This window comes from Periplaneta americana, chromosome 16, assembly GCF_040183065.1.
Source record: "Periplaneta americana isolate PAMFEO1 chromosome 16, P.americana_PAMFEO1_priV1, whole genome shotgun sequence".
Taxonomy (NCBI): Eukaryota; Metazoa; Arthropoda; class Insecta; order Blattodea; family Blattidae; genus Periplaneta; species Periplaneta americana.
The window spans coordinates 108,596,845-108,624,233 of record NC_091132.1 but is presented as its reverse complement, the minus strand read 5'-3'; the positions used below and the strand labels follow the sequence as shown (position 1 = coordinate 108,624,233).

General features: G+C 34.7%; 2 protein-coding genes across 5 annotated transcripts in view; one reads left to right on the top strand and one right to left on the bottom strand.

The window, feature by feature from the left end:
• Nucleotides 1-4,248, top strand: part of LOC138691038 (lymphokine-activated killer T-cell-originated protein kinase) — a 28,918-nt gene extending 24,670 nt beyond the window's left edge. For both annotated transcript variants that reach the window (XM_069812687.1, XM_069812688.1), the window contains exon 5: nt 2,934-4,248. In XM_069812687.1, coding sequence (XP_069668788.1) covers nt 2,934-2,940 — 7 coding nt within the window. In that variant the 3' untranslated portion in view covers nt 2,941-4,248. The remainder of the gene's footprint in view (nt 1-2,933) is intronic.
• LOC138691037 (phosphoenolpyruvate phosphomutase-like) lies at nt 1,362-27,389 on the bottom strand. Of its 3 annotated transcripts, XM_069812684.1 has the most exons (9): nt 27,321-27,346; nt 25,756-25,839; nt 22,279-22,337; nt 17,087-17,230; nt 15,447-15,659; nt 13,426-13,526; nt 5,197-5,394; nt 4,551-4,727; nt 1,362-2,199 (listed from the first exon to the last, which is right to left on the bottom strand). In XM_069812684.1, exons 2-9 carry the CDS (start codon nt 25,782-25,784, stop codon nt 2,116-2,118), a joined length of 1,005 nt encoding a protein of 334 aa, XP_069668785.1. In that variant the 5' UTR covers nt 25,785-25,839; nt 27,321-27,346; the 3' UTR covers nt 1,362-2,115. The 3 variants fall into 3 exon arrangements, with proteins under 3 accessions (XP_069668785.1, XP_069668786.1, XP_069668787.1); XM_069812685.1 differs by lacking the exon at nt 25,756-25,839 and having other exon boundaries at nt 27,321-27,389; XM_069812686.1 differs by lacking the exons at nt 25,756-25,839; nt 27,321-27,346 and adding an exon at nt 27,176-27,304.

The following is a 27,389-nucleotide window of genomic DNA, read 5'->3' as shown; positions in this document are numbered from 1 at the left end:
ATACAATATGTATAGATTCCCTTTCATGTGATGAACAGTTTCAGACATTGTTTGTAATATCTGACTTGTATTGAGAGAATGGAAATTAGGTATAGTCCAACTTATAATGAAATTAATAACGTGTATTTCACTGCAAATATAATATCACTTCTGATATATATATATATATATATATATATATATATATAAGAAAATTTAGAATAAAACATGTGAGAAAATGAAAGAATTAAACTAATAGAGAAAAAGGAAATAATATGGGCGAAATAACATGATAACTTAGGTAAATTAAATTAAGTTGTACCATCTGATCATCTTTGTTGATCAGTCTTGAATTGAGGTAGTTTCTGGGACAAAATTCTACTTTTATATAAAAACTAGCCATACCCATGTGCTTCGTTGCATTTGTTAGAAATAAATATAAAATAATTACATAATTAAAGTAGGACATTTGGTCCAGGGAACATCTGTGTTTGATAGAAGGATAAATCATTTAATATGTTACTTAATTGAAATTGTATTTAAATAATTAAGATACGATCATTTTGGTCCAGAGAGCACTCATTTTCTGCAAGGATAATTTCCTTTAACATGTTTCTTAATTGTTATCATATGCAAATAATTAAAATAGGATCATTAAATTTGGTTCAGGGAATATCCGTTTTTGGTTCAAGAATAATTTTTCTAAATTAGTCTTGAATGCATCCTTTAGTAAAACCTCCAAATTAGTGTCAATGTAGAGTGGATTGTGTAGGAAGATAATTTTTTATGTTGACCTCACTGTGCACCTTTTTTTTTTTCTTTAAGTTTATTTATACATGCTTTAACATTTGTGGTCATGTTGCGTGTTTAGAATGTGTGGGTATACCAGTAGGCCGTTTTTACTCTTGTTGAGTTCCTGTTTCTATAGTGTTCGTATGTGTAATACCTGCCTTTATTTCGATTAAATATTGCGATATTCTTGTACATTCATTTATGCATGATTCAATAATTTTCAATTGGACCGCACAGATATTTAGATATGTTGAAATTATAGGTTGTTTACTGTACCAGTTGCCCCTTTCTGTCTAAATTTAGTGATCTCAAATGCCTTGCCATGCATATGAAAATTATAGGTTATGTTTACTATATTTAACTTATATTCCTAAATTTGCAATTATACATTATAATTAAGCGTAATGTCATGTATGATACCCTGGACATTCAATTTGTCTGTATTTTAATACTACAATCGACTACTGAATTATTGTATTTATCTACTACTTAAGAGACGAAGTAACACAATTGTACGTACACTAATTTCATAGGAGTGATATGGTAAATGTTTTGTCTAAAATTAAGGAAGGTAAATGTGCTAAATTGAATGACAATATAAATTCTTTTTATTAAACCTCAAAATAGCTTCCATTCTAAACTTAAAATGTTGACGCGAACAGATTATGTTAACATGTAAAATTCTCTTCACATTAAAATAACACAGTTTTGTAATTATTTCTGCAACATATTATGGAACAAGAAGTAAACGGAACTTATGGACACATTGCACTAAATAAAGCTTAGCAATGATACGCAATAAAATTATAATATAATATTTCACTGAGCTCCGTACACTGAAATAGAAAACCCGAACAAACATTACGGTCTGGTCTAGATCGAAAGGCATTGACTGTGCCGTATTTCGCATTTTTGTGAAAAGTTGTGTAAACTGTGAAATGTTCGTTATCGGTTGTAATAACTGTAAATGGCTAAAATACAATAATTTGAATAATAATAATATGGGACAAGGAGACGTTTGTAGTACTATAAATTGTAAGAAAAATAGGTTAGAGTTATCCCTCTTCCGAAAGATCCAGGAAGGTGCCACAGAAAGAATGGTATTTATGGAACAAGAGAATGGCGGACATATTCCCTTGTTTTGTAAAAACCAAACTCCATTGTTTGCCGAACACAGGGATGTTTCTTTTTACCGCAACAATTACGTGTAGTATCTATATTTTATACTTTGAAGTTTGTAGTTACTTTTGAGTGGTCTTATGTTTTGATACTTTTTTTCAACTACTGTCTTCTCGCACATATTGGTTTTTCTTCAAAGTCTTTTCAAAAACAATAGACTGTATACTATTTCTTTGGCAAGTAGCAATTTTCAGCTAGCTTTAATTCAGAATCTTGTTGCAGTCGAAAAACCTCCTTCACTGGCGCCACCTGTAATGAAATTGGATGGAATGTATAGAATGTAAAGACAAATTAGATAATTAATAAAATTGTACTGTTTCCGTGAGTTTTGCCTCAAGGAGACCAATTTGTAAACAGTAAGCAAATAAAAATAATTTTCCCTGTTTTCAAGACAGATCAACACTGCCTGACGAAACTAAGCATATTTAAGAAAGTTAATTTACATTGTACAATAGTTGGAAACACAAGCGTGCTTATTATGGACCAGCATAGAAAATTAAATCACAAAGAGTAACATGCTATTGTTTTCAGAGGCATATTCAGTAAAAAGTGATGCAGCTGTATGACCAAAAGAAAAGATTTAACGGAAATCATAAATGACCATAGCATGTTTCACCTTTTATGATCCCATTTTTGAAAGTAACAACTATGGTTGAAGCTCTTTCCTGAAGTGAAACTTATGCTGCCAACTCTTCCACTCTTTCCAGGCACTGCTAGTTTTAGCAGGCTACACACTTATCAGTCTTAAAAATATAGAAAATGTTCTTTTTTGAATCGCTCTCACATAATTAAACATATTGGAAGGTTGTTGACTGAAGGAAGTTAAAGCAGCCTCTATTATTCCACAGTTCTGATACAAAATTAAATATATATTAATATGTTGTGCTTTATTATTTCACAAATTACTTTTTAAGCATTTCCTTTCAATTTATTGTTGTTTGTTACCAGCAAGAGGTAAACATTTTTTCTTATTTCGTTTTAAGGGTGTGAAGATTCTCAACATGTGAGCTAATTTATGTGGAACCAAAATTTACCACAAGAGGAGAGTACAGTAAGAAATACATGCTACATTGTAAGGAATTGTTCCTGCCTTTCAAGACTGCTGAGTATTTTACAAACAGTTGCTGTGTATTGTGATATAAGTAGGTACCGTAGCTTTGCAGTAGTCAGATATTTAATATAACATTTGTAAACAGTTGATAACAGATGGGGAGATTTACTGCTATATAACGTATAATCCCAAATATCACCTGCACTTCTTTGCAAAAATATTGCTTCTGAAAATCAGGTGTGGGTGTTATTTCAAGCCTTTCATATTGTGGTCTTATATGTAGATTGTTTCGAAATTTGTCGTTAAAAATTTAGGGTGCAGGTCTTATTTGGGATTATATGGTAATTACTAGGATTTGGAAGTTCATGTCCTAGAAAGTTAGTAAATACTTATTTAATATGCCCTTAAAATGTTCAGAATATGCTATTCCTTAAAGATTCAATCGGAAGTGGTTACATTGCCTAAAATCAGAGATGAATTGCTGAATCCACGACCAAAACTTGACTGAAGTTTTTTTCAATTGAGAAACTGGGTCTGTTATTCCTGAAGATGGTTTTGTATCTTGATAAACATCTTTCCAAGTCAAACGAGGTTATTAGGACATAGGGTACTTAAATGGTGTTAACTGTTCACACAGAGATAATTCTTTTGATAATTCTTTGGATTCGTATAATAATGCGAAAAAAACATAATTCAAGTCTTTAAGAGGACATACTACTGAGATTTCTAATCTCCACAATTTTGATTGTAAGTTTTTGAAATTTTAAAATCGAATAGATGTTGATGAGTTACATGTGCATAATTATTTTCAAAATTTTATGTTGAAAAATTTACTCGGAAAAAAATAAAATATAAAAAAAATGTTTATAATTTTAGTAAACATATCTGGGTCTCATATAAAGATAATTTGTTTCTTAAACTTTTAAAATGATGCTAAGACTATCTACAATGAAATGGTGCATGGGTTTGTTCCTAGTCAATACAGTTCATCGGTAAAAAAAAATTAACTTTTAACATTGACCAAAATTGACGAAAACTCAGTAGCGTGTCCCCTTAAATGAATTCACGAAATATCAACGATATTGTATTTTTAAAATCTTTTCTTTTCCTCCTTTTACCGATGGCAGATATTGTTCTGCCATTTTGTCAACAAATGAGTATCTATATTTTCTTTAAAAATAAAACCACTTTCACTGTATTCAACCTATGAATGTGTGAATAAACAGTCATTACTTCCTCTCACCTTCCTTGAAGTAGACTTATATTTTTGTTGAAGATTGTGTAAAAATGTGTTAAGCGCTTTATTTCAAAAGCCTTTACACATTGCTATTAGTGTCATAGATTGTAAAGAGTGGAGGGGTGAGACAAATCCACATGCACTTAAGTCATGAAGGCCATCGTGCTAACTTCTTAGTAGCTCCTCAGTCATTTGTACATCACTCAAGTAATGTGAACGAAATCAGAGTTCTGCTTATAATGGAACAGGACAGTGACATAGACACATAATATATTTTGAACATTCCTTCTCTTTTCCGGCACTTGAACTTACCTTGTTTTCTATATTTATTAATGACTGATCAGACATTATCTGGTGGCAGATATTCTGCATGGCAGTGATCGATGCTCGAAGGTTATGATTTGCCCATATTACAGTAGAGACGCCAAGTTCTCTGAATTTTGTGGTTGGAGTTGAGAAGTACTTAGTTGGAACAATCACCACTGGAGCCTTTAACAAAAAATTTCTTATTAACATTAAGTTTGGAACATTTCATTATCTTTATATTTGAAGTATGTTAATGTTTTTGTTTCCTGGTTTGATGAAAATATACTTGGTGACTTGTATAATTTGCTGTGTCATAGGGAACCATTTGAGTATGTAGATTGTTTTTTGACCTTCTCTAGTAAGTTCTGTTTAGAGAATATTTTAATACCAAGATTACCTGCTGGAAAACTACTTCTAGTTTCTAGTTTACACATGAATGGTAGTTTGAAAATTATTATACATTTGTAACTTTTTTTTTCTCCTTGAATGCATTGCGAAAGTTTAACAGCATTTTTTTAAATTTGGAAGCCATTTTTTGTTTTGGAAAAGTACTAATTCATCTGTTATAAATGTATGACATCAAACTAAAATTGCAAAATAAGGGCACCTGTCACGGAAAGCAGAATGATATTCACTTGCAGCTAACACCAACCTTATTTTTCCATTTAGACATGAAAGCTTCGATATCAGATGGTTCAGTTTTCTTGCTATGTATGAGGACAGCATCAGCACCAGCATTTACATATGCTTCTGCTCTTATCAAAGCTTCTTCCACCCCCCACCCAGCAATGAAGGCTTCGACTCTGGCTATCACACAAAAATCTGGATCTTTCTGGTGGTCCTTGCATGCCTGCAATAAAGTATCGTCAGAAATTAAATATGGAAATATTTTTCCTAAATTAGAGTTGTGAAAGGGGTAACTGTAAAATAAATTTTTTTTTTTTCATATCATGTATTTCAACTGGATTTGGTAATGGTTTATTAGAACCTCTTGAACAAAAAAAAAAAAAAAAAAAAAAAAAAAAGATTTATTCATAAAAAAACATTTTGGAATCTAGAGCATTTCTTTGAAAATATTTTGAAACAAGGAGCTTTGAAATGGATTGTATGTACAGTTTCCCAAAAAAGGAATGAGATGACTCTTGGTTGTCGAAAGTTAAAAGTTCTACAGTGCAGTTCGTGCCATATCGACGTAGCCAGGAAGAAATCTGGTCGTGCATATGTAGGCCTATTTTCATCCCACTCTAAAGTACATACCAGTGCAAAATGTTATCAGTTGTCTGTCTATTTCTGGTGTAGGTCTCTTTTTACATCCTTGATCGTTTACCTTTTATGAAAATTTGAAATATGCCGTGTAACACAAAAGTTGTTCTCCAAAATGGGAGAACAATATTAATTTTCAAATGACAAATGTAGACTCACAGCAAAGACAGCAAGGAACATTGTAAGGACCACGAGGACAAAGATCAGAATCACAATAACATATTACAAGAAGACAAACACCACGAAATGGACAATAATAAGGGTCACAACATGGACCACGATAAGGATCACAACATGAACCACAACAAGCACCATGACAAGGGTAACGATAAGGACTCTGACATTGGCCGCGATAAGGATCACAGATATAGACCTTAATTAACACCATGACAAAGATCACGATAAGGATAATGAGATGGACAATGACAAACAAAACAAGGATCATGGTAGGAACCATGACAAGGACACGATAAGGACTTCGAAATTTATCAAGATAAGGGCCATGACAAAAACAAGAAATACCACTATAAAGGCCGTAAGGACAACAAGTGGAACAATAAAGACTATTACAATGGCAACGAGCATTTTGATAAGGACCATGGAGAAAACCAGGACTGCTCTTACAGCTGCTGTAAAGACAAGGACCATGATAAGGATCACGACAACAATCACGTTAAGGACCACGACATGGAGAATAAGTACCATGACAAGGATCACGTCAGGGGCCACAAAAAGACTATGATAAGAACGAAGAAAGAACATGAAAGGATCGCGATAATGACTGCGTCAAAGATAACAAGGACCACGACAAGGACAAAGCAAAGACAAGGACCATGATAAGGATGACTATATGGGCCACGAAAAGCACTTCGATAGAGATCACTATAAGGATCACGACAATGGTCACAAGGAGGACCACAGCAAGAACAACGATAAGGACAAAGACAGAGACCATGATGAGGTGATAAGGATTGCGATAAGAACTATGAGATTAACATGGACGACTATAGGACCACGACAATAACAAAGACAGTAAAGATCCCAACATGAATCACGACAAACACCATGAGAATAATCACGATAGGGACTACGACAAGGATCACGACAAGAACCATGGTAGGGGCAAGATCACGATAAGTACAATGACAGACAACAAATACCTGATAAGGACCATGCCAAAAGCGGCAAGGAAGACGATAAGGACTATTACAATGCCAACAAGGATCACGATAAGAACCATGGTAGGGGCAAGATCATGATAAGGATAATGACAGACAACAAATACCTGATAAGGACCATGACAAAAGCAGCAAGGAAGACGATAAGGACTATTACAATGCCAACAAGGATCATGATAAGAATCACGACATGAACTACGATAAGAACCAAGATCACAATAAGGATCAAGACCACTATAAGAACCATAACAAAGACAATAAATACTACGATAAGAATCATGATAAAGGCAACAAGAACGATAGGACCATTGCAGTGACAAGGATCATGATAAGGACCACAACAAAGAAGGGTCATTCCATATCAAATCAAAAAGGCACTCAACCCAACCGACTCAGATTTCTTTCAAAATTTGAGGGTTTGTTTGACCTGCCGCGCTAACAAAAACTGCCGAGTTTCATATGTCCTGTGCTTTTCGTTTTCTGTCAGTGGCGTTTCAAACATGAAGAAAAATCACATTTTTGTAAGCACGCCGCTTCAATTAAAATTACATATCTCAACGTCTCCAGATAAATTTACAAAAATTGGGTGATACATTCTTAATATGTGGTAGTTTTTATTACTTATATTGTTTTCTGCATGTATTCAATTACACTAAAAAAACATGGTGAAACAATTTTCATATATTCATATTTAAAAATGCGGGGGTTCTATTTTAATGAAAAAAATATATAGTACGCCTCAATTAGTGATATAATGAACTGATAAGTTTCAACTTGGAATCGTCATAGGTTATAAAGATAAATTTTATTATGTCACAGCAAGCGTAAGCTAACTGTATAAGTCGCGATAATATGTCCACACATTCGTTGTGTTTAATTATATTTGATCATATTCTTGAATGTCGCTATGTAATTTAACATGTAGTACATAATTCGAATTTTTTAAATTATTACCTGAAATAAATTATTGTCACATGGATTTTGTTAAACCTGAAGTTCTGTAAGAAATGCTTACCTTTCATTGCTGAGATGAAATAGCCTGATCATCTTTCCAGACAGGATGCTGCGTTGTTACAACTGCATTTTAAAACTGCTTAGCTAGTATAATACCCATCCTAAACAGCAGGACTGTATGAAACTTGTGTTCCAGGCACTGCCGTGGATTTTGCAAATCGAAGAGCAAGCATTTTTTCCTCTTCAGTATAGCCTTTTTGTCACATAAACGGTATTAATGTTTGGGAGATGATGCCTTGTCCAGTCGTACAATTCCCTAGGTGTAGTTATTTGTTTATCGGATGGTCTCTGCAAACTAGCACAAGCCGCAAACCTTTTTAAGTGTCCCACCTACAACGTCGCATGCTCTTTTGCCATGCGATATGCAAAAATAATACAATTCTGTTGGAAATCCAAAATCTTCTTCATGTAATGTGAGATTCAGGAAATGTTTTTCTATTTTTATACTGAGCAGAGAATCCATCGGAGAAATACATAATTTTTGTGGTGAATTACAGATGTTTGTTTTAATGACTCCATTAGATATTTTTGAAACAGATGTACAGCTGTAGTGTCATATTTCGGGCAGTGTGAAATTATTACCAGATTTTTAATAGAGACTATACCGGATGACGATTCGTTATGATATATTACGAAAGTATGAATGGTTGTCTGCACACTAGTCCTGTGATATGACTGAATTTCATCTTGGATTACGAAATAATAGTTTTCAGCGAAGTCGCATAACACAACAAGCAGGCATGGCTGTAGAAATGATTTCATATCACGTAGAAACTTACTTTGTTCAGATGATATAAATGAGTGAGTCAGTAAATCACCAAGTTTCTCCAAGAGACAGTCGAAAAATTTGTCTGTGGGTTTCATTGTAGTCTCAAGCATTGATCGGTCAGTCGTCATCCACTGCTTGTAGGTCACTGATTCACTGCAGTTTTATACGAAACATTTCTCTAAACCCTCTCTTATTTTGAATGATTCAGGACATTCTGTACATTTCCTGAACAAGCAATTTATATGAGGAGGATTGCACACCATAGTAGCCAAGAAATGTTAAGTTGGAAAGTATAAAGAAAAATTTTCTTGAAATCCACGTAGACCTGAAACTTTAATAAATTGCTTCTGGGATAAGTTTTACATTCTGATATGACACAAACACAGACAGTATAGTCCACTAACTCCAGCTAGAATACAATTTCTTGGTCAGGGTTAGAATTTTTAAACACTGCATATAATTAATTTCTGCTCATGCGATTTACTCCCTGATTCTTTAATCACAACAAATATTTCTTACCAGGCATCATTCTGCTTATCTCGTCAGAACAACAGAATTCTTTAACTTTGCCGGCAACAGCCGCGAGCAAGGGTTTTCCAGGTTTCGGATTTGGTGAACACAAAATTCCCTTTCCCTTTGCCAGGACTTTGGCTTTCCGAATTATGTATTCGAAAGCTGAAAGAAACTCTTTTTTATATTATTTACGCTGCAGCTTTTAGGTAGTAGTGTTAAAATGGTGATTTTGTCACTTTTACCTGAATTTTGGAAATTTTCCTGCAACTGAGACAAAATTTCAGAATCAGAAAGGTCGTGGTTGCTCGGCATCTTTATATCGAAGACTTTGTCTTTTACAATATTTTCAAATTTCTGTCTCTTATATTTCTCTTGTTGTAGCCTTTCTTGTTTAATAAGGAACACACCTTGGTCAAAAAGACTTGTATTTAATGAACTTACATTTGCTGTAGAGTCGACGTATTCTTCATTACTAGAGTCATTATGAGGATTCTGCGTAATAGCATCATATTATATTTTTATTTCTTTGCGACACATAGCGCACATCTTTTGTTCCTGTTTTAAATTAGGAAATACATTAAGCATCCACGATATAACACTTCTTAAATTTTTTCTCTAATTACAATGCCCTGATTTCTCGAAGGGATTGCAGCAAACATAGGCCTATAACTTCAAACGCGACTCCATTACATCGCACAAAACTACCACATACTACGAAAACTAACGACACTGCACTTGAAATAGATTGCAAGTTTTGTATAAATTGAAGACTGTATAAACTGCCACTCACGACGGCCTGACAGATCGATGACGCAGCTTATCAGACAAGTAGGAACTCGTGTGCATGCAATGTTGGTGTAAGACGGGGTTAAGTGCTGCAAACCAATACATTGATATATTTTTTTACTGATATTCCTGAAACGTTTCCAAAATGAAACTTACACCAAGGGGAGAATACTCTTACCTCTATAACATACATTTTTCGCGAAATAATTTATGTCCTGCATTTATAGATATTCAATGTTAAAATGTGTTTCACGTGACTATTCAATAAAGAATTCATTACTTTGATGCAAACCTATTTTTATTGAAACGTATGATCCCTTAGCTTTAAAATAAGCCCAAGTTTAAGATTCTACCTCAATTAGAAGAGACGTTATGAATTATTTTTGTTGACATAGTATGTGACAATTTTACATTTTTTCTCGTATTGACAGAATTGCTGTATGGATATCGTGCATTATTGAGGGCTAAAATTTTTACATAATTACTTAACTTAAGGTTCTTTACCATCCTACCAAATTTAATGAAAATCTGAGGTGGTCGGGTTGAAAAGTCCACTTTTTTGTGTTGATTTGACATGGAATGCCCCAGAAACATGACAAAGACAATAGTGACCACGATAAGGACTGCGGCAAAGACAACAAGGATCATTATAAGATCTACAGCAGTGGCGATTCCTCCATGAAGGATATGGGGATGATCTTACAATTTAATTTCGTGCCTCTGAGGATAGAAAACATTTGAATTACAGGTTTTGGTTTTTAATGCGTCCCAATGTAATAATTTTCTTCAAACTTCCACTTTCTGTCGTGAGTTGTCGCCACTGCACATCTCACAATGATCACAAGTATCAATCACGGATCATGACGAGGACCGCGATAAGGACCCTGATTTACGTCGTGATATTTAGGCCTATCATGGTTCTTGTTGTTGAGCTTGTCCGTACTCCTTATCATGGTCTTTGTTGACTTTGTCAGGGCTCTTATGCTGATACTTGTTATCTTTGTCGTGATCCTTACTATGATCCTTGTCTTTATCATGGTCCTTATCGCGACGATTGTTGTCTTTACTGTGGTCCTTATCATGGTCCTTATTTTCTTTGTCAGAGTAATTGTCGTGGTCTTTTTCATTATCGTGATCCTTATCGTGGTTCATTTCGTGGTCCTTATCGTGATGTTTATTGTAGTGCTTGTCGCAATCATGTTATTCTTGTCGTCGTCCTAGTCTTTGTCCATGTTGTGGTCATGCTCCTACGATTGTCATTTCAAATAATGTTTTTCCCCTTTGGCAAGTGACGAAGTCCTCAAAGTGGGGTCTTAGGTTGCTGACTGACTGATCACAGATTTACTCTACCGAGCGCCATGTAACTAATTCTGAGGTGAGCTATACTATAGTAGAGGAGGCAAGACCTGTCCTGTGACCTTATTGCTGTGGGTATAGAGGGTGAAGATAGATGAACTTTCGTATAATATTAACCATCATAAAATAATCTGATGGGTCATTCTTTTCCCTGATACAGCTTATATGGCATATCTCTCCTCCTCATCTACATAGTACAAACATTTGTACAATTGTAATCTTAGAAAACTGTGACTTATTCCACATCTTAAAGCTTCAATGCTAATGTAATATCTACAGAATACAGTAAATGAAATGAAAGAAAAACTTGATTTAAAGCCTTCTGGAGGAGGGAAGTCACACTCTCACTCGCATGTTTCTCCTCTTGGAATGTGTTCCTAAATGACCGAGGCTGTAATATTCTTTGTCAATATTTTGAATGGGAACCTGCCTGCTGTGAGACTAAAAAGCTGGATAAATGTCTGTCTCTCCATCTTATCTCAGTGGCTGATACAGTTAATATTGAAATGTAGTAATTTTAAATCAAGTTCTTAATTCTTGTTAAAGCATTTCACATTTTTTAAAATTTCATTGTAAATTCATTCATTAGATTAACGTTTATGATATTATAATTTGTAATTTTATATTGTCTGATCATTAACACTTAATCTCAGGACTCTGTAAAACTCTATTTCAACGTTATTTAGACAAAAAATAACCGTTATACACTAAGAATCGAACCCGCTCTCTTTTGCACAATACACAGAAGACTTAGCGTCTGAGCTATTGAGACGACACGAAAGTCTTAATTTGTGCGCGAAGTATCAATGTAGTCATGAAGGTTCAGATGTCGATTTAACTACACGATTTATGTATATATTTATCTATTATTTACATTATATTACCTTACATGCAGGTTTTGAAATTAATTTCGGAATGATGCAACAAACCAAATAGCCTGAATTTAAGTAACTCAGATATTCGTTATCAGTGCTCTGGTCTCCGAACATGCGCAATGTCTTACATCTGAGACTTAAGAATATTCCATCGTCTCATTCCTTTTATGGGGAATTGTACATTGAAAGAATATGAAATACTGATTTATAAAAGACAAGATTGTCATGGGCCTATCTTTTCAAATGCAGTGAATATGCTAACAAAAGAAATGTAAACAAATTGATTATGGACATCACTTGGTCATAGTCGTCATCACCACCACCATCATCATTACCACATTTATTATCATCATCATCATCATCATCATCATCATCATTCATTCATTCATTCCTCCAATATTGCTTTAACTTGGCCAGACCTAGAACAGATTTGTGCACTTAGATTTACAATGTCCCATTGTGCGCCCTACATATGCAATAATTTTTCCTAGTCCTATGGGTGGGATTTGTGAATCTGATGCTGACATGTTCTGCTTTAGCCCTGACAGACAGATAAGTACATGATAAACCCTAGGGTCTGGAGTACCAAGCACTTGCTATATTAACATCAGCAAAACTTTATTCCAGCCTATTTTTAATTACATCTCCAATATTGTCACCACCTCTCTTATATCTATAAGATATGTTCTCTGTAGTTCCTAATCTATCCATAATTTCGTAGATCTGCTGATGTTTATTTTTTCAGTTTGTAAGTTGACATACATTTGGAAATGCAGCTAGCATCTGTTTTTTTGTTTTGTCTAATTTGTGTAGCCATTTCTGCTATAATGTACCCTATCAAACACTTCGTTGTAAAATATAAAGAGACTTCTAGATGGCATAAAACTTATTTTTCAATTCCAAAATTTCATGACACATTAGATGGGGCTGCGTGACACACCGGTTGGGAACCACTGCTCTTGATATAAGGATATAGATAAACATTGTAAGAACAATATTTGTCCAATACAATGATGCTAAAATATATGTTTGGATATTATTTTGATTATACTGATAATGACAACAATCATCTGTAATGAAACTAACTAAAATTAACTAATATAGTTAATGGAGAACTTAAGAAATACCTTAATTTTAAGTGAAAATTCTTCTATGTCGGCTAGAGGCTGTTGTCTTCCATCCAGTAAAGAGTTTGTCTTTGGAAAGCATTTGTCCTCAATACAGCAACCTGAATACAGAATGACTATGTTATACAATAGTACAGTTGGTTGATCGGTCCGCTTTAACATCTTCATTTGCGGAAAATGAAGGTTTTCTGGTGCCTTAAAGTCTGCTTACACCAACATGGTACGCAGGACGCAGAAGCAACAATGAAACTTATAATCCTGCGATCTCTGTGAAATTCATTCTTGTCTTCACATCAGAGCGGAACACGGTCTCGAATATGGATTCTTCTGATGAAGAAGTACTTCTTCTTTCTGCAGTTGCTGAAGATGATCACAGGTTCATACTGCTGCTGCTGTTGCTATCACAGTATAACCTTGGTTAACCGGAATCCGGTTAAGAGAACACAAATTCTTTGTTTTGTATACAATGTGTTCTCATTACTTACACTATTGCATCAAATTAATTAGTCGTCCTTTATAGCACTCTGAAAGTGAGCATAATATGCTATTTTAACGTAATTTTTTGTATCTATTTATTTAAATTTCTGAGTGAATATATAAACTACTATAATTCTATAAAACTTTTACATACTTACATAGCTAGGTCCTAACGTCACAGTATAGGCCCTATGATGTTACATACAACGCAGTTTTGAGATTCACCTTGTGTACACACGTCAAAAATAAACAGTTATAAGGCAGTGATATGCAGTTCTTTCCCTAGTTCATCTCACAACTGATCTTTCTTCCTTACATTTCTTTCATGTCGTACAGCATGGACTGTCTCTTAACACACTTAATTACCTGTTGAGTTGCTACTGTCAAAATGAATGCGGGATGCGGAAAAACGTTGCAGTCCCCCCACCTAGGCGGGATTGTATTGTTGCTGTGTGAACGAATTCATATCCTGCTGTACAGACATAATTCGCGTTGGTTTCGCTTTCACTCTCGCGTTTGACGTTGGTGTGAGCAGACCTTTATGGTGTGAGAACGTGAAGAATTCCATTTCTGATGTAAGACTAAATTCATTACCCCTGATGATAGACATGCATACTTAAATGATGTATCAATCAGGGATAGACGTCTTTCACGTGCTGCAAACATCCACATTCCTCTCAGCATTACTTATCTCCCTTAAAAACTCATTGTACTTGGACGAACCTCATCCAATGGAAAGATGGTGTCCACTCAGCCATCAAGCACAAATTTATGCTATAGTACTGGTATGCTTTCTTTCTTTCTTTTCTTTTCATGTTTTAACTCCTTTTATACCGACTTACAATCCAATGTGGTATTGAGGAGAGTATATATCTGTGGACTTGAAAGCACACATTGTGGTCATGTTGTTAGCACGGCTCAGAGCCATCGCAGAGGCAACATAGGATAGCATATGATGACAAACTCCCAATTCCATGATTGATGGAAGATAAATCTTTCTCAATTGCTTATGCCAACAATCGAACAATGGACTGCTTGAGAAGTGTATATGCTATTCACAGAACGAAGGCAGCAGACTATGCTATACAGTACTGTATTTGTTATTTAAGTTGAATATCTTTGGTTTTATTTAGAATTTATATATACGCAAGTGAATTATGCATTTGTAATAAATGATGGTAAAGGTTCCTGTCTCACCATTCACGTGCATAGGGAGCTTTCTTGACCTGTACTAGAAGGAGGTGATGTGATCAGCTCCATGCTCTGACTACTTTTCCCTTCACGTAAGACTTGATATATATTTCATTGAGTCACCAACTTTTTCTCTTTCTTTGGTATAATAATTAAATAATTTAAAAATAATAATCAATATGTAATTACACAATATGTACTTAACTAGATGTTATTAATTTTAATTGTTAGTCAACTAAAAATATGAACTACTCGGATCTGCTCATCAGTGAGTAGACCTAAAACATTTAGGTATTGCCTAATAATTGTCTTAAAATGTCTCATTTGTGAGGTGTTTTTTTTGTTTCTTTTACCTGCAATACCACGATCTTCGAGCTTACGCACAAGTCTCCGGGCATTGTTAAAATTTCCATATCCAGTGTCAGCATCTAGAAGAATAGGGATATCTGTGGCATCGGCCATGAACTCTGTCACTTCCAGCACTTGAGTCCATGATGCTTCATTGCTGTCTCTCAACCCCAGCTGAGCTGAAATAGACAGCCCACTTGCCCAGATGCCTTGGAATCCTGTAATGCAATTTACAGCAGCACATGAAATTTCTTCACATTTTCCTAGATTTTAGTTTCCAGTTTTGAATAGTGTAATATTTACGGTATATAGTGGCTGAGAATAGCAGTGAATTATGATGAAACTGAGACCCCAGAAGGAAGAATATAATGGTGCTACTCCAAAAAATGAAACTGTCGGTGGAATCATTTCAAAAGATTTCTGCACATGAATTAATTGAAATGAACAAGTGGGATCGAATCAGACTACTACTTAAATCATGCAGTGAAGAAGTTCTCTGTTTGCTGTACTAGTACCGGTATATTATTACTAAAAATTCTTTTAATAGTTCTTAAATGCAAACTGTACAGGGTGGAAGTGAAATAACCACGCAAATTGAAAGGAACAGTACAGCACATTGAAACGAATAAAAGCAGAAAATATGTTTTGTGATTAAATGCACGATTAATTAGAAAATTAAGTTGCAAGTTTTAGATATCTGACTACATCGTCATTAACTCTGTAGCCCAAGATTACGACAGCCTGATATCACACTAACAGACTCTGATGAATGTATTTGGATTTGGTGCGTTGCTTGAGCTGCACGGGAATGCATCTGGTTTCATTATAAATTAATAGCCTATCGAGATATCCCATGTTCATAAATTTTGGCTTTGCAATGTACAATACAGACTCACACTGAATATCAATAATAGGCATGGGGGCTACCAGGACACTAACACACACTATACTGTTTCTCCTCATAATACTTGTGCGAGAGGGAAACGAACTCTGGCCTGTCAGGCACTATGGTAAAATTCTCCCTCACACCCTTTCTAACTGCAACATTGCAATCTCTTCACATGATAGACTAAATCCAAATGTATGATTTTTAAAATCAAATTTACACGAATACAATGCATTCTATTGAATTACACCTAAGGAATAAATAATTTATTATTAGATTTTCTTTCGATATGGACAAAAAAACACGATCCTGCTCCCAATAGTTATCAAATTAGAGGGTGTTAAACATTTGGGAGAAAATATTTTTTCTGGAAAAACTACGAACTTCTCATCAATATGGTATTACACTTTTTTGTTATTTATAACATGAAGAATTCACTCTGAAAATTTGCTTGGTTATTTCACTTCTACCTTGTATAAGCTAATCAGCTGTAGATATCGAGTTGGGAGAATTTTGATGAATTTCTGTTTCATTTATTATGGCCACAAATATCCATGTATGATCATGTGTCTTTCTCTCGTTCACAAGAAACTCATTATTAAAATGCTAAAATGCATTTAGGGGAACTCAAAATGTACCTATTTTTATATTGAAATTTATAAATCAGTTATTACACTTTCACTGTGTAATAATATGGAGGCTACTAAAAACAGTCGACTGTGGTTTAAAATGTTACAAATTGTGTAAGATGTGTCATACCTGTCTCTTGTACAATCCGAGCACTCAGACCATTGTGTGCTTCCATCAGAAATGTGAGTTCTGGCGAAGACAGGAGTTGTTTTAGTCGAGTAGTCTTTTTGCTTGATGTACTTGCTGTTCTGCTGGCCATTATTACAATACAAGCTGAAAATGAAGGAGTTTTATGGTGATGTATGCAAGTCTCACAAAGAAAATCAGATAGAACTTCAGTTAAAATTTTACAGTATTCAAACTCTTCCATTTATTTTATATGGTTGCAACTAATGAATTCCTTTAACTAGTGAGGAATCTTGATTTTATATGAGCGGGAAATGGATGATAAAATTAAGCATAATATGTGATATGCAGTGGCGAAGCAAATGGATAGGCTGAAAAAATCTGCTTACCTTATATCTTTTTATACAACAGATGTTTCTCGGCTTTTCTATCAAAATTTTTTTGTGACACATACTCCACAAGAAGATGAAGACCACTCATTTTCATCCCCAGACAGAATACAGGTATAACAACATAACTTACTTGTCTCAGAGGACCCTGTTAGCCAAGGATATTTCTTATACTATAAAAATTGAAATTTTCTGTTTTGTCTTCCTCCATCCACTATTTTAATATGTAAATGTAGTGTCAATTTTCTTTGCAAGTTCATTTTGTTTCATACGACAACTTGAAAATAATTATTCTGCAAATAATGACCTCAGTGTTCTCTCAGTATGAGCCATTTTACACAAAACTAGTATGTGACACATGCATGCACTTTTGATTAAACTAACACTCAACAATGCAGCACGTTCATAGATAACCAACATAGTGTGGTCTATTATATCGTGGTTGAGGCTAGCCCTGCATTCTACTACTGAATTGATACCTCCTCCTCCCCGGCCTTCCCTCAAGCTTGCGAGTGCTGCTGCCTGTGAGCAAGGCCATCATGCCTTGCTATGAGGCTTCTGCTACAAGCCTCTCACACTGAACTGTGCATCCTGGAATAACTGCCAACAGTGAATTTAATATATGGAAGGATTGGAGTAAAACCAAGCATTACGATACTTCGTTATTAGTTTATTACGAACTTATACCATTACTAGATATTCATTCAGTGTTCTGCCCAAGGGCAGGTGTTCCACTGCAAACCCAGCTTTCTCCAATCTTTCCTATTTTCTGCCTTCCTCTTTGTCTCCTCTTATGAGCCTTATATCTTAATGTCGTCTATCATCTGAAGTCTTCTACCTCAAACTCTTCTTCCGTTCACCATTCCTTCCAGTGCATCCTTCAGAAGGCAGTTTCTTCTCAGCCAGTGACCCAGCCAATTCCTCTTCGTCTTCCTGATCAGTTTCATCATCATTCTTTCTTCACCCACTCTTACTAGATATAATAACTGAAATTTTTTGGGTAGGCTAACAAGGGAACCATCCCAGATCAATGTAATGAAAATGCATACTTAAGCTAATTTTCCTTTGTTAAGATAGTCGTTCGTGTCACTTTTTCCTCGTTTACGAAATATCAGGTGGGCCAGTCAAACGGAAAGATTTCAGGGCGCAGAAAAAAATGAGAAGTTGCTATTATATCAGTTTAATGAGTAGAAATGACAAGTATATGAATAACCATTAGGTACGCAAAAAGAAAAAAAATATTCGTAAAAATTAGGTCAGCCAAGTGACCTCCATTGAAACTCACATTCTTTGAGTCTGGCCACGAACCCCTCTCAACATATTGACAGGTATCGCAGCGACCTCTTCTTGTATACGTTGTTTTAGGGCTGGAATTGTTCTGAGTGGATTGCCCCCAAACACCTTCATTTTGAGGTATCCCCATAGGAAGAAATCACATACCGTTAAATCAGGTGACCTAGGCAGCCAAGCGATATCCCTGTTCCGAGAAATGACCCGGCCCAGGAACAAAGCATTCACAGCATCCATCGAAATTCTTGTGGTGTGGCTTGTTGCTCCATCCTGTTGAAACAGTGTGTTTTCATTCACTGGAAAATGGGCGAGTTGTGGTGTAAAAAAGTTCTGTATCATTTCAACATATCGCACTGAATTCACAGTCACTGCATTTCGGCCTCCTTCTCAGAAAAGAATGGGCCGATTATTCCAGTTGATGAAACCGTGCATCATACCATTACCTTTTGGGAATGGAGAGGTTTCTCGTGAAGTTAAATCAATTATTTCTTGTTTGCAGTAATGATGAGCACCATTTAATAAAACATGGTAGAGACATACAACTTGGTTACTAGGGCATGCGGAGATAGTCACGTCACCGTCTAAGGAGTCATAAATTGTAAAGTAGGTAGGCAGAGAAGAGATGGTTATATTCATTTTCACCCTCTCCATATGAACAGTATACTCCCATCAAATCTTTCCGTTTGGCTGGCCCACCTTGTATATTGACTTGAAAATCGTTGCTACTTATACTGATTCCTGTACGCACTCAGATCCTCATAGTTCCATGACATCATATTACAGCTCTTGCATTGATGCTGTACTCTATTTTCTTAATAGTTACAACAAATGCCTAAAAAATAAGTCTACTGAATTGACAATAGGTCTAAATGGAAAAATGTCTAACATATAATAATATCTAAATCTAAATATCTAACTGCTAAAATGTCTAAGAAAGAAAATGCTATTGTGGCAAGAAGTTCATTTTCTTGATAATTAAGTGGACTATATTTGTAATTTTAAAATGTTGTTGTTGTTATTGTTGTTTTCTAATGCCAGGCGTTTGACAATAAAGTCATTTGACCTCTTGCACTTCAATATTTTTCAAAGATATTATCATGACCAGCCACTGAAGCACAGATTTTGAGGTGTTCCAAATCCATTTCTTGGTTTGAGTTGCACAATGGACAGTTAGGGGACTGGTATATTCCAATTCTATGCAGGTGTTTGGCCAAACAATCATGGCCTTGTTATACCGCCAGCATTCCATTGTAAGATGTTTAGTTGATTCTGTACCATTAAAGTAGTCCCCGCCCGGAGATCCGATTGAGGGACTATTTTACCTTAATGGTACTCATTTCATATCGAAGTGAAAAATGGCAAGTTGTACCCGATTTAAATGAACATCATATTTTAACGTTTTGGTGGCTACTTCATTCACACACAACCCCCAGAATGTCTGGAGGACCACACCTGCTGTTGGTCGACGGGTCCATTGGACCTAGCTGGGAGATCTTGTTGATCACCAGCTTTCCCTCCTTAAGCCACTGGAGGACGATTTTAGTGCCATAGCAGGTCAGCACTAGGAACAGAAAAGTAGAAAGAGGAGGAAGGAAAGGGAAATGAACCCCTAGGCCTCGAATGCTCTAATGCCGTCAGGGTCGAAGAAAGTAAGAGTTGAGTCAGAGGACTGGATAGGAAAGGGTAAAAGGGAATTAGGTATTGGTTAGAGGAAAATTATACCAAATTCAGTCATTAACTCATCAAGCTGACCAGTGCTAATTGATGAGTAGCCCCTCCCTTTAGTTCAGCTTGTAAAATTATGCTTACTAACAGCTGCACCACGGGAAGGTAGGGATGGGACATTGGGTATTTGTCCAGGTTGGTTCCTTAAAGCCTTCAATGGGAAGGATTAATGGCTCTCCCCCCTGTATCCGAGAGGGATGGTTCCCTTGTATAAATTACATGACCATTAATACAATAACTTTGAAAGAAAGGAAAAAAAGAATCTAGTTCACAACAACTTTGACTATCATTTTGGGCTTAAAAGCAATAATGGTAACACAATTTATCGTAGGTGTTCTCTCCACGATGTTTGTTTCACGACATGTGTGACAAATTGTAATTCTGAAAACAGTGAAGTCTGTAAAGTCGGTTCATCACACTTAGCATGTAGATGTAGAAGTGAGAGAAACTCTTTATGCAATGGACTATTTTCGTGATAGACTGGGATATTGTTTGGCTGTGAATTGTTCTCATTTTGAGCATCTATTGTAAAATTTGATTAGGAATAGTGTTTTGTTTAGTTTTATAGCCTACTCAACATGATTGTACATACTTATATGTCTCAGGTTAAAGTCCACGAAACAAGGTTAATAGATGTTAAAAGACATGAAAGAGGTGAATGGGTAAAATTTGTACACATTCATACATAAAGTGTAATGGAGATTCGGAATGTGTAAATTTTAATATATGGTGCCCCTTAAAAAAAAGAATTTTACTGTCCACACACTATATGTCTGAATAACTAACTTTTTTAAAATACTGGTATCATATTGTATCCAACAGCTTTCGTATAAAACTTTTTATTTTGTAAAATTAAAATGCAAGAAGTTATGATTAATATTCCATACTTTTTGTACACTCTGTATATATGCTACAATTATACCTTATAGGCTATGCTGACCAACTTTACTAAGGCGAAATTTCATAGATATACGGTGAGGATGAGTAGATATTATTAATCATTAGTCATTGTTCACAGACATTATTTATTGAACTTTTATATTGTAGATCAATTGTCACTGGAACCAAAAATATAGACATTGTGTCACTAGACTGTCAACTGTCTATCATCCCACTGCTCTTCAGATCTAAGTCCGTGCAACTTATTCCTTTTCCTGAAAGTCAAAGTCGACTTCAGGGATCATCATTTGGGAAGTGTGGATAAGATCCAAAAGATTGTGACTGACCAGCTGAACAGAGTTTGAGTTGAACACTTCCAACACTGCTACTAGGAACAATGTCTCTGGCGGTGTGTGACTTCCCAAAGGAAGGGAATAATGTTGCTAATAACAAAATTTAAAGTACCAGTCCATTACTTTTTAGCCATATCTTGTATTTTCGAAATTACAGACAAAATAAATACGGTAATGATTTCTGAACAAAAGAGAACTGGACCATCAAAACAAAACATGCAGTTGAATTCAAATATTATGTAAACAAAAGGGTAGGACCTACTTTTAGAACATAAAAAAACATATAAATTAATAGAAGGATTAATAAAATCAAATAAATGAATAAGAAAGAATACAAATACAGTACATACCTAGACAACGTGACAAATAAAAGGAAACGAAAATTACTAATAATAGTGCAGGAAGATAAATAAAGAGAATATTGGAATTTTGAGGGGAGGTTGGAACACGTCTCATCTTCATGATTGTTGCATAATGTTTAACATTTCTGCATAGATCTATCTGCATACAGAATTTTATCTCTCCTTAATCTCTGTCCTTGTATATATTTTTTATTTACCTGCTCTTCTGCATCTGTTGAGCAGTTGTGCCATGTTGGCTTTCTTCGAATAAACACTCCTATAAACAAAATGTAATACTGTTACAGATAGGTAACCTTGGTAATATGACAATATATTGAAAAGCTGTTAAGTTTACAATGAATGGAGATTTATTTAAAGTTCAATTTACTGAAGAAATTAAATTCTATGGATATTATGGTTTGAGGGGGTCAGAAGAAAAGTGGTACAAGTGACATTTCTGAGAACATGAGTTAAGTGCATCCAGGGCAAACTAAAACATTTAAAATTTTAGAGGCAAAGGATATATCTTTTAACCACATCACACACTAACATTGAAACAAAAAGAATTACAGAATTTACGAAATCATAAGTATTTTCAACCACATTTTTTCACAAATAACTTAAGTGCATTTATACCTCTTTGCTTCTGGTCCCCTCATTTTTAAAATAGGCGACAGTTTTACAATTCAGTATTTGAAAATAAAGTAAGTAAGTTTTTCGTCCATGTGTTGCCTCCTCTTCCTTTTACCATAATAAATTGTTGTCGAGTTTTTCTTTCCCCCCATCTATCTGACTTAGTTCTATATTAGCAACCGTAATATAATACTAAAACCAATTTTACTTTAATCTGCATGTGGTATTTATTATTTTCATTGTTTAATATGCTTGTCCTTCTTGTGCTTAGTATTTGTTATTGTGTGGTAAGTTGTTGCGTTTTATGTGTGTAGTATTTGTTATTGTGTGGTAAATAGTTGCGTTTTATGTGTGTAGTATTTGTTATTGTGTGGTAAATAGTTGCGTTTTATGTGTGTAGTATTTGTTATTGTGTGGTAAATAGTTGCGTTTTATGTGTGTAGTATTTGTTATTGTGTGGTAAATAGTTGCGTTTTATGTGTGTAGTATTTGTTATTGTGTGGTAAATAGTTGCGTTTTATGTGTGTAGTATTTGTTATTGTGTGGTAAATAGTTGCGTTTTATGTGTGTAGTATTTGTTATTGTGTGGTAAATAGTTCTGTTTAGTGATTGATTCTGTATTATTTACTGTTTCCTTTATATGTGGTTAGGATACTGGTATATTGTATTTCTTCAACATTTTGTTCCAATACATTGTATTGATTTTTTCGTAGCATTTTTCTACAACACATGTAAGGCATACATTCTGCAGTGCCCAGCTTTTGTTTTCATCACCAAGCCTTCTGCCGAAGTATGTGTAATAGACATTTCTCACGAAACTATTTATGTCCTGTCTTTGCTTAGCAATTACGTAGTTATCACAAATATAACAGAACATGTTTGGGATATTCAAAATACTTGTGGGAACTCCTTTCCAAAGGAACTACATATGAATCCTCTACATTCAAAACCCTCTAAAGACCATTTTGTTCAGAATTTAGTTATGGCCACATATTTGCTTACTAAGAATGAATTCTAATGATTAATATAGTTTGAATTCAAAAAGTCACTCAGTTTGAAGCTAAAGGCTTGTTAAAAGTCACTGTTAGGTTGAAAATTCCTCTATTTTCCACCAGTTACTGCCAAGATCCTTTAATTTGTGAAAATGGATATAGGGGATTTTGAATCTATAGTATTCATATGATCTCACAAATAGAACCTCCCAGCACTATAGCGTGTCAACAATGAACTACGTTTCCTGCCTAAAGGCTGGTTCACAATAAACTGGGAACGGAAACGAGAACAGAAATAATGTTAAAATAAATGTATTTAAATGTGAGCATTCACAATAATTAATTGTGAATGCTCACATTTGAATACATTTCATTTAGAAATATTTCCATTCTCGTTCTTGTCGTTTCCATTCCCGGTTTATTGTGAACCAGCCTTAACAGCCAGCTGGATGTACCTAACAAGTGTGGCCAACTAATCTCGCTTACCAAAATAAAATTTCCCTCACTGACAATAAAAGTTCCCTTTGTGGAATTTATATTTAAATAAAAAATGAGTTCACTTGATTTGCAAAAAACTGTATGCGATAGGAAAACACTAATTACAGATCTGAAATCAGTGCAATAGAATATTTTAAGAATACGTAAAATTACAAAAACATAGAAATTCATGTTGCATAGTGTAATTAATACACGTGCACACACACAAAAATATGTTCATGTGAGAAGAAAATCAGACCATCAACCATTTAATATTCACTTGCAAATTTTTGACCAGTCAAAGAGAAGTTCTTAAAAAGAATGTTAATAATTCCGGAGGACATAGGCCAGTAACAAATGAGGACCTTATAAATGAACTTTTCAGGAAGTTTATAAAATTTGTTAAATCAGTAAATTTTGAAAAATTGGAGGAAAAAAAGAAAAAGAAAAGAATATAAATAAATTGACTATTAAATATTACGTATTACCTTTTAATATGCTCCGAGAACAAAACAGCATTATATAAACAAGTACAGAGCAATCAGATGAGGTGTGGACAGGAGTGACAGGGTTTTCACCGTGCGCTACTGATGCACTCATAGCAGGGAATGGACAGTGTAGAGTCGCAGTGATACAACCATACAAGTTTCCGTAACTATTTTAAAAAGTGTCTTAATTACTAATTTTATCGATGGAGATGCTGAAACTGGCCGTCTTAGTTGTCCACACATTCTTGGTACCTTTTCGTGAAATGTCCCATAACTCCCTGTAATTTTGATCGATTAATGCTGTTAATTTCGTGACGGATATTACGTTCAGTTCTTCCAGGGTGCGTGGGGTACTTTGTCATGGAGGGAGTAGGCCAACTTCATGGACAATATCAGGTTTCTCAGCACTCCAATAACGATTGTTTTTGAACACATGTAACCATGGAGGTGGAACCATGCCTTGTCTGACAAAAATATTAAATGTGGGTCTATTAGTCCATTATAAATATTATTCAGCGTCCACTCATGCTTATTGTGCAGATCACCCAGTTGAAGAGCAAGTGTCTTAGTTAATTTATACAGCTGAAACTTTAACAATTTAGTAGCTTTTTGCACAGAGCCATAAGACATTCGTACGTGTTGTGAAAGATGCCTAAGTGATTTTCTAGGAGACTGTTTCAATCGATGGCCAGTGTCATCTAATGTTTCTTCTGTGAGAACCCTATGGTGTCTGTTTTATTTCTTAGGCTAAAAACTTCCAATTGCCTGAAATTCATTATAAAGATTACTGAATGTACGTGATGGAATTTTTACACCCGGGAAATATGTTTCAAAGTGCCTTCATACTGAGTTAACATTTAGTTACTTACAATTACAAATGGCTTTTAGAGAACCCGGAGGTTCATTGCTGCCCTCACATATGCCTGCCATCGGTCCCTGAGGTTAACACTTATGAATTATAAATAGCTGTATATATGTTGTTCAGTGGTAAACATTTGATTAACCATTATACAGTTCACACTTTCACTTTATCGTATATGATTAGTGTAATATGTAACTAGTCAGCGATGTATGCAATGGAGGGAAAAAGAACTGGGCACCCTACCTCATTATCTCCTGGCCTAGTTGCCTCATAAGTGATGCCTTATTAGTGTCACTTGTGGAATCCAGACTGTCTTCGGGCAGTTGACTAAAAAAAAACAACGTACTGTGTCACCTGCCAATTGTTTGGAGACTGATTCATTAACCTTGACACAAGCCAGGATGAGCACGTGCATGCTGCTGGCCCACTATTCCCCGCTGTGGGTGCATCAGAAGCGTACAGTCATTCATTTTCACATCTCATCTGATCGCTCTGTATTAATTCCAAATTGTAAAGAATAGCATGTAAAAAATTTGTTAAATCAGTAGATTTTGAAATAATGGTAACAGAAAATAAAGGACACGAAGGCATGCACACATGTACATGCACCCACGTACTCACACACACACACAAAACACTTGTATATTCGCTAGAATATTCAGAAATTCATATTCTTGAAAGTTCTGGTATTTTGTAAATTATTAGGTACTATAAACTGATGTATTGAAATTACAAAGCATGTACTATTACTATGTAATGGGGCATGCAGTTAATAATAAAAATAAAAAACAAACATATGCACACGCGCACACATATAACACTGCAAATATAGAAATATAGCACTGCAAATATAGCCATTGTCTTGTAAAATTTGAGTAACATGTCTGGTTTAGCTTCATCATTCAGGCGTGATATGTTTATTTCACAACAGGAGTGAAATTTAATTTTAAACTACTTTTTACACTATTAGTTACAATGTATCATAAATAATTAAATGTACCTTCGTTTATTTTTTGCTCTAATTGGTTGATATTCTGTAAATACCGTACCATTACTTTGATTTTCTGAATTACAAGTATATCTCTATTAAATTTTTGTTAAATGTCTAACAATAAGATTGAATACAAGCATTCGTTTTTTTTATTGTAAGCTTGTGTTTAATGTATATTATAATCATTCGCCTGATTAAAATTCGGAACAAAAAGTCAGTTCAATTGTCTTAAATTAACATACTAAAATGTTTTATAGTAAACTAAGTATTCTTAGAGTATGATAGAGTAAAGCATTTCTAAGGACCATCTACAGTATTTCATTAAAGAGCCTGGAAAATTTTAGGATGCAAATTTTAATATGAATTAACAATGCTAACCCAATTCAATATTTCAGCATAGTGTAACAATGTCTAATTAAGTTTTCAATTTATTCAAAATAAGTCAATTTATCAGTGAATCACATAATTTTTTAAGTTGTCTTTTTTTTTTTTAATGGTTTTTCCCTATAAATGCCAGTCATTTCAAACTACTTATAATCACACCTGTAATAGAGTGAATTCTTCATTGATAATATGTTCACTGAATTGTCTTTCATTAAAAATGTGAACAAGCTTTACTTTCGTATGTATATTAATACTGTACCGTAAAATTGGACATGAGAAATTACTAACTTAGAAAATGCAGCGAATTTATGAACGAAGACATTTGATTTCTTTACAATTTTCTTACAACATATCTACAATTATGCAACAAATGTTCATAAAATGTATCAATGGCAAGAATCTGTTTCTGTTATAAAATTTAAAGACAGCTTACTTCACAGAAGTGTGGCGTCCGTCTCCCAGACGTTGGGAGAGCAATAGATAAGCATGAATGACCTATGAC